Genomic DNA, 14,612 nt, shown 5'->3' on the forward strand with positions numbered 1-14,612 from the left:
GGGAGAGACAAGGGCACGAAGACCTGAGACTTAAAAGGAGAAGGAACCAATGGGCAGGAAATTCTTTGGGGGGGGGTGGGTAGGTGCGGTTGTGAGCCTAGAATTCCTGAATGACCTGATTGAGGTCTTTAAGGTTATGAAGGGGTTCGATAGGGTAGACGTAGAGAAGCTGTTTCCACTTGCGGGGAGTCCAAATCTATGATGATATAAGATAGTCACCAATAAATCCAATAGGGAATTCAGGAGAAACTTCTTTACCCAGAGAGCGGTGAGAATGTGGAACTCGCTCCCACAAGGAGAGGTTGAGGCGAATAGCAAAGATGCCTTTAAGGGGAAGCTGGATAAATACATGAGGGAGAAAGGTTATGCTGATAGGGTTAGATGAAGAGAGGTAGGAGGAGGCTCGTGTGGAGCATAAATATCAGCATGGGCCAGTTGGGCCGAATGGCCTGTTTCTGTGCTGTAAATTCTATGTAATTCTAAATGAAACGCTGGGCCCTGCTTACACCTCTTGTTTACAGCAACCAATCCCATCAGTTACCCGGAACACACAGTCAGGCAAATGTGGACGATTTCTTCTTTCTTGCCCCCTGATTAATAAAAAGAAGCAGAGGGGTTAGAGGGGGGTTAGATTTTGACCTATCGTTAAGGCGTGACCTTTGCCCTCTTCCTCCACAGGAGCTCAGCGTTCCACAACTTTGCCAAGCAGACGTTAACGAAGAATCCCAAAAAGCGGCCGGCCGCCAGCAAGATGCTAACGGTAAGTATGGCCGCGGGTCCAGGGCCGCGATATGGCCCCCACCTCCAGATGGGACATTAGCCTGTGGCCGCGTATTAACAGATCGGCGCAGTCACAGCGGGAAGCTCAGGGCTAAGGTGCTGTCCTCTCACCCTCCAACCTCTGGATCGTGATCTTACCCCTCGACCGTGATGGGAAATCCCACCCTTGCTGTCACAGTGAGCGAACACAATGGAGGCAGAACTATCCCAGGATCCATTGTGGCACCGAAAGCCCTCTATTAAAACTCTCGGTCACTGTGGTGCGCGGGGGAGTACTTGGGCCCTAAAATATGTGGGTTATGCGACCCTGGGCAGTTACGACCTCCAGCACTGACCCCCCCCTCCGTCCCTCCTCCCCCCCCCCCCCCCCAGTATGCAGGGTCAGTGGGGGGGCACCTGATCTGCGTCCGGCCTGTAGGTGCCCATGTCTATATGGGCACATCTCAGGCACTAGTCTGGAGACTCCAGCGCCCACCTGCTATCCTGGTTGGGGGGGGGGATGTATGTCCATTTCCCATGCCCCCGGAGACTTGATTCATGACCCCCAGAAGGTCCAATATTAAATTGGGGGAGGGGGAGGGGACGGGAAGAGGAAGGGTGGGGCGGAGGACGAAGAGGGAGAGGGGAGGTGGGCGGCCATTAGCCATAGTGCCCCCCCCCCCCGGTTGGGAGGGAAAAAAATCAGCCACGACTCCTTTCCCTGATCACCACTCAGTGCCTCTGGCTGGAAAGTGTGTGCGTGTATGTGGAACTCAGGCTCAGGCGGGGCTACGATGCCTCTCCCTCCCTCCGCCCCCACAGTCAGAGAGCCTGAAGACACTCGCAGGCCTCAGGCCTTGAGAACGGGCGCTCAGGAAAGGTTCTGGAGGGCGGTTCTTGTCTGTGGAGCTGTACCCCCTGTGCGTGACCGCCTTTAGGAGAGGAGTGGGGCGAGAGATATGCAGGGGAAGAGAAAAGATATTTCTTCACGGCCTACTGTAGAATAGTGAACGGTTCACACGCCACAGGTCATCGCCATGGCGATTGGAGACCACCATTTTCAAAATCCACCGCCCCCCCGCCCCGCCCCAGGCAGAATTGAAAAGTTAAACTACAGGCTCCAAAGTGGAAAAATGGGCCTCGATTTTAACCCCCACCCCGATCTCTGAGCTCCTCCAGACCCCTCCTCTCACCTGACTGCCAGGGAAGCGTTTTACACGAGTCTCCAGGCTGCGGCCTCCTGCCACCAAATTCCCGCCTGCCCGCCAGGTAGCGTTTCTGCCCGGGTGTCGGACGGGACTCGAGGAGCCTTTGTATAAACGAGGCCTTGCCGTTAAGATTGACCGGGCCTCCATATCCCCAGACTGTCCTGGTGCGCTGCCCGTTTCACCATTCCTGCACCCCCCCCCTCCCGTTATAATTGAGGCCGTGGATTCTGGAAAACTGCAAACTCATTAATAGTCTCAGGTTATTTATAAATTGTCTGTCTCTCTCTCTCTCCATCCCTCTCTCCCACTCCTACTTTCTCTCGCTGTCCTCTTCCTTCCTCCCCATCTCTCCTGCTCTCCCCTTTCTCGTTGTCCCTTTCCTTTTTCCCTCACTCTCTCTTCCTTCCTTTCTTTCTCCCTTTCTCGTTCTCCCCGCCCCGCCCTCCTGTCTAACTCGCTCTCCTTTAGCACCAGTTTGTGGCACAGTCCGGTCTCAGCCGAGTCCTGGTCCACGATCTACTCGACAAGCTCCGGAACCCAGAGAAACACTCCAGCCTCCGGGAGATGGATGAAGACGACCCTGAGGTTTGTAACGCTCTGAATACCTGTTCTCTACACCATTGTCACCGCCCCCCCCTGCTATTGTGGGAGATCCGGGCCACACCCTGCTACTGGGGGCTGGGGGAAGGTACAGAACTTCCTCTCCTACTGAGACTCAGCTTTACCCTGTATCTAACCCGTGCTGTACCTGTCCTGGGAGTGTTTGATGGGACAGTGTAGAGGGAGCTTTACTCTGTATCTAACCCGTGCTCTACCTACCCTGGGAGTGTTTGATGGGACAGTGTAGAGGGAGCTTTACTCTGTATCTAACCCGTACTGTACCTGCCCTGGGAGTGTTTGATGGGACAGTGTAGAGGGAGCCTTACTCTGTATCTAACCCGTGCTGTGCCTGTCCTGGGAGTGTTTGATGGGACAGTGTAGAGGGAGCTTTACTCTGTATCTAACCCGTACTGTACCTGCCCTGGGAGTGTTTGATGGGACAGTGTAGAGGGAGCCTGACTCTGTATCTAACCCATGCTGTACCTGCCCTGGGAGTGTTTGGTGGGACAGTGTAGAGGGAGCTTTACTCTGTATCTAACCCATACTGTACCTGCCCTGGGAGTGTTTGATGGGACAGTGTATAGAGAGCTTTATTCTGTATCTAACCCGTGCTGTACCTGCCCTGGGAGTGTTTGATGGGACAGTGTAGAGGGAGCTTTACTCTGTATCTAACCCGTGCTGTACCTGTCCTGGGAGCGTTTGATGGGACAGTGTAGAGGGAGCTTTACTCTGTATCTAACCCGTGCTGTACCTGCCCTGGGAGTGTTTGGTGGGAGAGTGTAGAGGGAGCTTTACTCTGTACCTGCTCTGAGAATGTTTGTCCAGAATGCTGGTGCTCCTCAGCACTAACATCTCTCCCCTCAAAGAGCACGAGCCACAGCGAGCGCAATACTGGTTCTAGGATCGGCCCGTGGCACCTCACCCTCTGACCCTTTCTCCTCCCCCACAGCCGCCTCCTGCTGTCCCGCGGAGGATTCACTCCACCAACCGACACTCGCAAGCAGAGAGAACGAACTCGGAAATAAACCGTGAGTCTCAGTCTTGCCTCAACACGTTAAGTTAACTCACCAGGGTGTCAGATCCTGGGCTGAGCTGGTGACCTGTTTAATTTGAGAACGATTCTACAATGGATTGTACAGGCGTTAAGTAGATTTTACTTTTTTTACCCTCAAGGCCTGGATTTTCCTCTTTCTCCTTCAGGAATGTTTGGGGCGGGAATTCCGCCCGTGTTCCCGTCCTGGTTTCATGTGTCGGCAGAAGCTAAAATGGTCAAATCATGAGGACAGGTTGCACAGACTAGCCTTGTATTTCCCTGAGTATAGAAAATTAAGGGGTGGTTTAATTGAGATGTTTAAGATGATTAAAGGAATTGATAGGGCAGATGGAGAGAAACTATTTCCCCTGGTGGGGGGAGTCCAGAACAAGGGGGAATTACCTTAAAATTAGAACCAGGGGTGATGTCAGGAAGCACTTCTTCACGCAAAGGGTAGTGGAAATCTGGAACTCTCTCCCCCAAAAAGCTGCTGAGGCTGGGGGTCCATTGAAAATGTCAAAACTGAGATTGATAGATTTTTGATAGGCAAAGGAATTAAGGGTTACATAACCAACATGGGTAGATGGAGATTAGATACAGATCGGCCATGACCTAATTGAATGGCGGAACAGGCTCGAGGGGCTGAATGGCCTACTCCTGTTCCTATAGAAGTCATTTATTTTTCGACTGAGGGCTCCCAGTGTGATTCACGTGACTAGCGAGGCCTCAAGGTAAATGTTGGCCCACACCGAGGCCTAAAAAGGCAAGGCCTAATGGGAGGGAGAGGTGCCCAGTATGGGGGCCCTCTTCCCCCAGAAAAAGCCACCAGCGGATCTTCACCGGCTGCCCCAGGGATCTCCGCCACCCCCGCCTGGTTGTCCCTAGGCGGCAGTGGAATCAAGGCAGGGAGACGGAGCGGCTTGCTCAGCCCCTCTCCCTGTCATAATGTACAGGTGGCGGTTATGGGGCTTCGATCCAAGGTTGTCACATCTGATGTGAAACTGTGAGATGTTTTATCTTCTCACTGGGCGAGCGGAGGGTGGGCTGGAACTTCCCAGCAGGGTCCGTCTAGAATCAGTTCACCGAGCTCCCTTTAAATTGAAGTTTGATGATGATCTGGGAAGTGGGATTGTAGGTGACGGAGATGCATTTCGGCAGATAAGCCCATCAATGTCCCATTGGGCAGAGCGGTCCTGGCTGGACGGGACAGGCAGTGCTCTGTACTGGGAGGTTGTGTGGTTCTAGCTGGTTAATCTCCAGCAGTAAAAAGCATTTGGACAGTTACATGGGTAAGATGGGTATAGAGGGATATGGGCCAAGTGCAGGCAATTGGGACTAGCTTAGTGGTATAAACTGGGTGACATGGACATGTTGGGCCGAAGGGCCTGTTTCCATGTTGTAACTTCTATGATTCTATGATTCTATGATTCAGTACCCCTGGTGGGGTCTCCAAATTCTTGGCCCTGCCAATCTACACTTCAAATTTCATAGATTTACATGGAATGTACAGCACTGAAACAGGCCATTCGGCCCAACTGGTCCATGCCGGCGTTTATGCTCCACATGAGCCTCCTCTCACCCTACTTCATCTCACCCTATCAGCATATCCTTCTATTCCTTTCTCCCTCATGTGTTTATCCAGCTTCCCCTTAAATGCCTCTACACTATTCGCCTCAACTCCCTGTGATAGCGAGTTCCACATTCTAACCACTCTCTGAGTAAAGAAGCTTCTCCTGAATTCCCGATTGGATTTATTAGTGAATATCTTGTATTATTGGCCCCTAGTTTTGGACTCCCTCCACAAGTGGAAACTTCCATGTCTACCCTATCGAACCTTTTCATAATCGTAATGGCCTTCATCAGGTCACCCCTTCAGCCTTCTCTTTTTTTTAGAGAATAGAGCCCCAGCCCTGTTCAATCTTTCCTGATAGGTATAACCTCTCACTTCTGGTATCATCCCAGTGAATCTATTTTGCACCTTCTCCGGTGTCTCTATATCCCGAGCGTAGTCAACAGGGTGTGTCGCTATGGGGAGGGACTGTATTGGGCAAATGGAAGCTCTCCCTCTGTGGATTGCTCACTTTCTTTGGCGACTCATATAAACAGGGCTGGGGGGAGTTAGTTTTCAGGAGCTTTTGTTATTCAGTAGACGGCAAGAACACATGGAGGCAGCTCGTAGTTTGGACGTTTTTTTTGGAGTTTGTCCCTGGTTTAAGTCCTCTACCCTCAGGAAATTTGGACCAGGTTTCAGTGGAAGCTGTCTGCAGGGAGTGGGAGGGACGAGGAAGGGAGGGAATCAGCTCGAGGCGGGTCAACAGTCCCATTCCCGTTTAATGGTTTCTAACAACCCTGATGACGATGTTTTCACAGTACACAAGATTCAGTTTGAACAAGCCTTACGGAGGGAGGAGTCCTGGCAGAATAAGGTGAGGCTTTTAGCGGATGCACCCTGACCAACATCGAGACAACAAGAGGAAAGCCATCGTCACCTCTGACCCCGCCCCCCCCCCCAGGGGAGGGGTGCAGACGGGAATAGGCACAGTCACTGGGAAGGGGAGATAAGGAGGACATTGTTTGTCATCACCTCAGGGCACACCAAAGCGCTTTACAGCCAATGAAGTAGTTGTTTTGACGTGTAGTAATGTAGGAAACCTAGCAGCCAATGTGCGCACAGCAAGATCCCACAATAAGCAGTGTGATAAATGACCAGATAATCTGTTTTAGTGATGCTGGTTGAGGGATGCTGACCCTAAACATCCTAGTCTGACCCTGTCTGACCCCACACAGTCCAGTCTGACCCTGTCTGAGCCCACACACTCCAGTCTGACCCCGCACAGTCCAGTCTGACCCTGTCTGACACCACACACTCCAGTCTGACCCCGCACAGTCCAGTCTGACCCTGTCTGAGCCCACACACTCCAGTCTGACCCCGCACAGTCCAGTCTGACCCTGTCTGAGCCCACACACTCCAGTCTGACCCCACACACTCCAGTCTGACCCCACACACTCCAGTCTGACCCTGTCTGACACCACACACTCCAGTCTGACCCCACACACTCCAGTCTGACCCCACACACTCCAGTCTGACCCCACACAGTCCAGTCTGACCTCACACACTCCAGTCTGACCTCACACAGTCCAGCCTAGAAGATAAGAACATAAGAAACAGGAGCAGGAGTAGACCACACGGCCCCTCGAGCCTGCTCCTCCATTCAATAAGTTCATGGCTGATCTTCGCCCTCAACTCCACTTTCCCGCCCGATCCCCATATCCCTTGATTCCCCTAGAGTCCAAAAATCTATCGATCTCAGTCTTGAATATATTGAGACCCCAGCACTGATCCTTGCGGCACTCCACTAGTTACAGCCTGCCAATCTGAAAATGATCTGTTTATCCCTACTCTCTGTGTTCTGTCCGTTAACCAATCCTCTATCCATGCTAATATATTACCCCCAACCCCATGAGCCCTTATCTTAACCTTTTATGTGGCACCTTATCGAATGTCTATCGAAAATCCAAATAGACTACAAGTTCCCCTTTATCTACCCTGCTTGTTGCATCCACAAAAAACTCTAATAAATTTATCAAACACGATTTCCCTTCCACAAAAACATGTTGACTCTGCCTAATCATATTATGATTTTCTAAGTGCCCTGTTACCACTTCCTTAATAATGGATTCCAGCATTTTCCCGATGACTGATGTCAGGCTAACTGGCCTGTGGTTCCTTGTTTTCTCTCTCCCTCCTTTCTTGAATAGTGGGGTTACATTTGCTACCTTCCAATCCACTGGGACCGTTCTAGAATCGAGGGAATTCTGGAAGATCACAACCAATGCATCCACTATCTCTGCAGCCACCTCTTTTGGAACACTAGGACAGGGGATTTATTGGCTTTTAGTCCCATTAATTTCTCTAGTACTTTTTCTCTACTGATATTCATTATTTTAAGTTCCTCACTCTCATTAGCCCCTTGGTTCCCCACTATTTCTGGTATGTTTTTTGTGTCTTCTACTGTGAAGACAGAAACAAAATATTTGTTTAACATCTCTGCCATTTCCTTATTTCCCATTATAATTTCTCCTGTCTCAGCCTCTAAGGGACCAACGTTTACTTCTGCTACTCTCTTCCTTTTTACATACTTGTAGAAGCTCTTACAATCTGTTTTTATATTTCTTGTTAGTTTACTTTCATATTCTATTTTCTCCCTTTTTATCTATTTTTTGGTCGTCCTTTGCTGGTTTCTAAAACTCTCCCGATCCTCAGACTTACTACTCTTCTTGGCAACATTATAAGCCTCTTCTTTTAATCTAATACAATCCTTAACTTCTTTACTTAGCCGCAGGTGAATCACTTTTCCCGTGGAGTTTTTATTTCTCAATGGAATGTATATTTGTTGAGAATATTGAAATATTTCTTTAAATGTTTGCCATTGCTTATCCACTGTCTTACCTTTTAATCTAATTTCCCAATCTGCCTTAGCCAACTCACCCCTCATACCTATATAATTGGCTTTATTGAAGTTTAAGACTCCAGTTTCGGACTGAAGTATGTCACTCTCAAACTCAATGTGAAATTCTATCATATTATGATCACTCTTCCCCAGGGGATCCTTTACTGTGCAATTACTAATTAACCCTGTCTCATTACACAATACAAGATCTAAAATAGCCTGTTCCCTGTTTGGTTCCACGACGTATTGTTTCAGGAAACTGTCTCGAATGCATTCCATGAACTTGTCCTCCAAACTACCTTTGCCAATTTGATTTGCCCAGTCTATATGAAGATTAAAGTCCCCCATGATTACTGCATTACCTTTGTTACAAGCTCCTATTATTTCATGATTAATACTCTGTCCAATGGTATAGCTACTGTTAGGGGGCCTACAAATTACTCCCACCTGTGTTTTCTGCCCAGTCTGACCCTGCCTGACCTCACACAATCCAGTCTGACCCCAAACAGTCCAGTCTGACCCCAAACAGTCCAGTCTGACCCCAAACAGTCCAGTCTGACCCAGTCTAACCCCACACAGTCCAGTCTGACCCAGTCTAACCCCACACAGTCCAGTCTGACCCAGTCTGACCCCACACAGTCCAGTCTGACCCCACACAGTCCAGTCTGACCCTGTCTGACCCCGCACAGTCCAGTCTGACCCCGCACAGTCCAGTCTGACCCAGTCTGACTCCACATAGTCCAGTCTGACCCCACATAGTTCATTCTGACCCAGCCTGACCTCACACAATCCAGTCTGACCCCAAACAGCCCAGTCTGACCCCAAACAGCCCAGTCTGACCCCAAACAGTCCAGTCTGACCCCACACAGTCCAGTCTGACCCTGTCTGACCCCGCACAGTCCAGTCTGACCCCGCACAGTCCAATCTGACCCAGTCTGACTCCACACAGTCCAGTCTGACCCCACATAGTTCATTCTGACCCAGCCTGACCCCACACAGTCCAGTCTGACCCCAAACAGTCCAGTCTGACCCTGTCTGACCCCGCACAATCCAGTCTGACCCCGCACAGTCCAGTCTGACCCTGCACAGTCCAGTCTGACCCTGCACAGTCCAGTCTGACCCCAAACAGTCCAGTCTGACCCTGTCTGACCCCGCACAATCCAGTCTGACCCCGCACAGTCCAGTCTGACCCCGCACAGTCCAGTCTGAACCCACACAGTCCTGTCTGACCCTGCCTGACCTCATATAGTGAATTTTGCCCCATCATGTCAAAATTGTGAGTGATTGATTGCCTTGACTGCGTTCTTATGATGGGCACTGGCCCAAGCCGCCCTCCATCAGTAACTGAGGGAGACTCTCTGTGAGTCTCGGACACACAATATCGGAGACACAATCAGTGACAGGTTGCTGAATTCATTCTCTTCATTTAGGAGCAGACTGTGGAACAGAATTCGGGCTCCTCACCGAGCGGGTCCAGCGGGAGGAGGAACAGGTGAGCTGGTCAACTTCAGGGGCTGTGGGCGATTCAAAGAAATGACTGAGGGCTGTCAGCGTGAGAGTGTGCACGTAAGTGTGCACGTAAGTGTGCGCGTGAGTGTGCATGCCTATGTGTGTTCCTGCTTATGTGTGTGTTTGTGCATGCGGAGTGTGTCTTTTCACGTTTGTATCTGTATGTTTGTGCATTTATGTCTGAATGTGTGCATGCATACGTGAGTGTGTGTATGTATATCGGTGTGCGTGTGTCTGTATGCCTCTGTGCACACCTATGTATGTATATCTGTGTGTGCATGCCTGCCTCTATGTGCTTGTGTGTGTGTGTGTATATACATATGTGTTTCTGTGTGTGTGCGTGAGTGTGTGTGTGTGCATGAGTGTGTGAGTGTGTGAGTGTGTGCGTGAGTGTGAGTGTGTGTGAGTGAGTGTGTGTGAGTGTGAGTGTGTGTGTGTGTGAGTGTGTGTGTGTGTGAGTGTGTGTGAGTGTGTGCACACTGAGGCTCATAGACTGGGCGATGAATCGGGTGCAGCAGCAATAAACAAATCAAAGCTGAAACTCACGGCTGCTTCTCGGTGTCTGCAGGGAGAAGGCGTCGGATTCAGACGATGATTACGACGATGTTGATGTGTAAGTGACGGTTTTTGTGCCGAGGAGTTTGGTGCCCGTGGTGCAGACGGGAGTCCGTTAGTAACTGATCACCATCCCAATTAAAATAAGACAAACCAAATCCTCACCAGTGCCCACTGGGGGTGTCTTAACCTCGCCAGTGCCCACTGGGGATATCTCAACCTCGCCAGTGCCCACTGGGGGTGTCTTAACCTCGCCAGTGCCCACTGGGGGCGTCTCAACCTCGCCAGTGCCCACTGGGGCCGTCTTAACCTCGCCAGTGCCCACTGGGGGTATCTCAACTTCGCCAGTGCCCACTGGGGGTGTCTTAACCTCGCCAGTGCCCACTGGGGGTGTCTTAACCTCGCCAGTGCCCACTGGGGGTGTCTTAACCTCGCCAGTGCCCACTGGGGGCGTCTCAACCTCGCCAGTGCCCACTGGGGCCGTCTTAACCTCGCCAGTGCCCACTGGGGGTATCTCAACTTCGCCAGTGCCCACTGGGGGTGTCTTAACCTCACCAGTGCCCACTGGGGGTGTCTTAACCTCGCCAGTGCCCACTGAGGGTATCTCAACCTCGCCAGTGCCCACTGAGGGTATCTCAACCTCGCCAGTGCCCACTGAGGGTATCTCAACCTCGCCAGTGCCCACTGGGGGTGTTTCAACCTCGCCAGTGCCCACTGGGGGTGTCTCAACCTTGCCAGTGCCCACTGGGGGTGTCTCAACCTTGCCAGTGCCCACTGGGGGTGTCTCAACCTTGCCAGTGCCCACTGGGGGTGTCTTAACCTTGCCAGTGCCCACTGGGGGTGTCTCAACCTTGCCAGTGCCCACTGGGGGTGTCTCAACCTTGCCAGTGCCCACTGGGGGTATCTCAACCTCGCCAGTGCCCACTGAGGGTATCTCAACCTCGCCAGTGCCCACTGAGGGTATCTCAACCTCGCCAGTGCCCACTGAGGGTATCTCAACCTCGCCAGTGCCCACTGAGGGTATCTCAACCTCGCCAGTGCCCACTGGGGGTGTTTCAACCTCGCCAGTGTCCACTGGGGGTGTCTCAACCTCGCCAGTGCCCACTGGGGGTGTCTCAACCTCGCCAGTGCCCACTGGGGGTGTCTCAACCTTGCCAGTGCCCACTGGGGGTAGCTCAGCCTCCGACTGCCCCCACCAGGCATATCTCAGTGCAGATCCCCGGGTACTCCCCAGGCTAATATCCGTATCTCTCCACCTATTGCTCTGTGATCGATGGGGGTTTAACAGCTTCGATAGACGGACCGGGTTAACCCAAGCAGGTTACGTTTCCCCAGTTACTGTCATAATTAATATAACAACAGCAGCAAGAATAAGTTTGCGCCTTTATATGGCACCTTTAACGTAGTAAAACATCCCAAGGCGCTTCACAGGAGCGATTATCAAACAAAATTTGACACCGAGCCACATAAGGAGATATTAGGACAGGTGACCAAATGCTTGGTCAAAGAGGGAGGTTTTAATGAGCGTCTTAAAGGAGGAGAGAGGTGGGGAGAGTTTTAGGGAGGGAATTCCAGAGCTTAGGGCCTAGGCAGCTGAAGGCACGGCCGCCAATGGTGGAGCGATGAAAATCGGGGATGCACAAGAGGCCAGAATTGGAGGAGCGCAGAGATCTCGGAGGGTTGTAGGGCTGGAGGAGGTTACAGAGATAGGGAGGGGGCGAGGTCTCGCAGGGATTTGAAAACAAGGATGGGAGTTTTAAAATCGAGGCATTCCCGGACCGGGAGCCAATGTAGGTCAGGGAGCACAGGGGTGATGGGTGAACGGGACTTGGTGCGAGTTAGGATACGGGCAGCAGAGCTTTGGATGACCTCAAGTTCATGGAGGGTGGAAGATGGGAGGCCGGCCAGGAGAGCATTGGAATAGCCCAGTGTGGAGGTAACAAAAGCGAGGATGAGGGTTTCAGCAGCAGATGAGCTGAAGCAGGGGCGGAGACGGGCGATGTTACGGTGGAAGTAGGCGGTCTTGGTGATGGAGACAATACAGGGTCGGGTTATAATTGTGATTTTCAGAAATTTAGGTTGTTTTTCTGTTCATTTCCCACCGAGCGCCGTGGATTCCCATCAATTGGCTCCATCTGATCACCCAGAGCTGGCCAGAGAAATGGGCAGCTCCAGAGTGTGAGGCTAAAGGGCTGCAATACAATGGGTTCAATCGCATCCTTACCCAATGTTCAATCTGTCTCAGTCTGTGTCTCTCTGTCTCAGTCTGTCTCTCTCTCTCTGTCTCAGTCTGTGTGTCTCTCTCTGTCTCAGTCTGTGTCTCCCTCTCTGTCTCAGTCTCAGTCTGTGTCTCTCTCTGTCTCAGTCTGTGTGTCTCTCTCTCTTTGTTTCAGTCTGTGTTTTTCTGTCTCAGTCTGTGTGTCTCTCTCTGTCTCAGTCTGTCTCTCTCTCTGTCTCAGTCTGTCTCTCTCTCTGTCTCAGTCTGTGTGCCTCTCTCTATCTCAGTCTGTCTCTCTCTCTCTCTGTCTCAGTCTGTGTGTCTCTCTCTGTCTCAGTCTGTGTGTCTCTCTCTGTCTCAGTCTGTGTTTCTCTGTCTCAGTCTGTGTTTCTCTGTCTCAGTCTTTGTCTCTCTCTGTCTCAGTCTGTCTCTCTATCTGTCTCAGTCTGTGTGACTCTCTGTCTCAGTCTGTCTGTCTCTCTCTCTCTGTCTCAGTCTGTCTCTCTCTTTCTGTCTCAGTCTGTGTATCTCTCTCTCTGTCTCAGTCTGTGTCTCTCTCTGTCTCAGTCTCTGTCTCAGTCTGTGTGACTCTCTGTCTCAGTCTGTGTGACTCTCTGTCTCAGTCTGTGTGTCTCTCTCTGTCTCAGTCTGTGTCCCTCTCTCTGTTTCAGTCTGTGTATGTCTGTAAGGTTACAGTTTAACTCCTCTACTTTTGATAAAACTTTAGATCAGTGGAGGAACAGTCGAAGTTCGAAACAGGCTGAAACCCCTGAGGCTGCTCCTGTCGATGTGACTGGTGCCCTGGTCCGTGTGGGACACTGTCCTCACCAGAAGGCCAGACCTGCCGTGCAGTGCAGTAGGGTTGTGTGTGTGTGTGTGTGTGTGAGTTTAATCTTATTCCCTGATCTGTTGCAGACTGACGGAGACCCTAAGGGCTGCTGACATCCCTCCACCATTACCACCCAAGGTGAGCTGCACTTTCTACCCTCTGTATCAGGCCAAGTCCCAAGTAGGGAGCAGGATAGGAGGAGTGGGCATCAGGGGGTGGGTTTTTCTGATGAAAATTCATTGAAAACATCGGTGAATAATGTCAGAAATAAGTGGAAAACTGACCGTGCAGTTTATCTGTTAGAAGATTCCTGGACTGTCTGTGTTCATTCCTGGATCAGACATCGAATAGTTAATATCTAACCAGCTTCGCCAGCAGTTCTAAGTCTGTCAGGAGGGATGGGCCTACTAATTTATGTTTGCTGGGCTGCCATCACGTTGCAAGGCCTGCTAAATATTGTGGATAAGCACTCACTCCTGTGGCCTGTTTAACCAAACCGGGTCCTAGGAAAGGCCAGGGGCTTCACACAGGGGACCTCAATACCTCATTGACCCAGCATGTGGCCAACCCACAGAAGTGAGCACAGAACACCCGAAAGAGAAGAATCAGAAAAAGTAGGCGGAACAGAGATTGAGAAGAGATTTGATCGAGGTGTTCAAAATCACGAGGGGTCTAGACAGAGTGGATAGAGAGAAACTGTTCCCATTGGCGGAAGGGTCAAGGACCAGAGGGCATAGATTTAAAGTGATTGGCAAAAGAACCAAAGATGACATGAGGAAAAACTTTTTTACACAGCGAGTGGTTAGGATCGGGAATGCATTGCCCGAGGGGGTGGTGGAGGCAGATTCAAACATGGCCTTCAAAAGGGAACTGGATAAGTACTTGAAGGAAAAAAATTTGCAGGGCAACGGGGATAGGACGGGGGAGTGGGAGTAGCTGGATTGCTCTTGCAGAGAGCCGGCACGGACTCGATGGGCCTTTCAATGATTCTATGAGTGTTAAAGGGAGAGGGTATAGGAAAAGGAGGAGGCCATTCAGCCCCTCGAGCCTGTTCCGCCATGCAATTAGATCATGGCAGATCTGTATCTTAATTCCATTTACCCATCTCTGTTCCATTTCGCTTAATCCCCTTGCCTAACAAAAATCCATCAATCTCAGTTTTTGCAATTTTCAATTAACCCCCCCAGCCTCAACAGCTTTTTGGGGGAGAGAGTTCCAGATTTCCACTCCCCTTTGTGTGAAGAAATGTTTCCTGACATCACCCCTGAATGGCCTAGCTCTAATTTTAAGGTAAAGCCCCCTTGATCTGGACTCCCTCAGCAATCAGTGTGAGCAAAAGGAATGATCGCCACTGGGGGGGTTTGTTCCGTTTAGTTGGAGAAGGGATGCACGTTAAGAACATTTCGGGGCGTAGGCCCCTCTCTGGACCATTCTGCACCCATGGAGAAGT

General features: G+C 51.0%; 1 protein-coding gene across 2 annotated transcripts in view; it reads left to right on the top strand.

Annotated features, from left to right (window-relative positions):
• Positions 1-14,612, top strand: part of LOC137306035 (mitogen-activated protein kinase kinase kinase kinase 5-like) — a 104,857-nt gene that overhangs the window by 63,087 nt on the left and 27,158 nt on the right. For both annotated transcript variants that reach the window (XM_067975059.1, XM_067975060.1), the window contains exons 11-17: positions 679-760; positions 2,436-2,552; positions 3,517-3,595; positions 5,971-6,026; positions 9,482-9,543; positions 10,129-10,173; positions 13,249-13,300. In XM_067975059.1, coding sequence (XP_067831160.1) covers positions 679-760; positions 2,436-2,552; positions 3,517-3,595; positions 5,971-6,026; positions 9,482-9,543; positions 10,129-10,173; positions 13,249-13,300 — 493 coding nt within the window. The remainder of the gene's footprint in view (positions 1-678; positions 761-2,435; positions 2,553-3,516; positions 3,596-5,970; positions 6,027-9,481; positions 9,544-10,128; positions 10,174-13,248; positions 13,301-14,612) is intronic.

This window comes from Heptranchias perlo, chromosome 41 (assembly GCF_035084215.1).
Source record: "Heptranchias perlo isolate sHepPer1 chromosome 41, sHepPer1.hap1, whole genome shotgun sequence".
In the NCBI taxonomy this organism is placed as follows: domain Eukaryota; kingdom Metazoa; phylum Chordata; class Chondrichthyes; order Hexanchiformes; family Hexanchidae; genus Heptranchias; species Heptranchias perlo.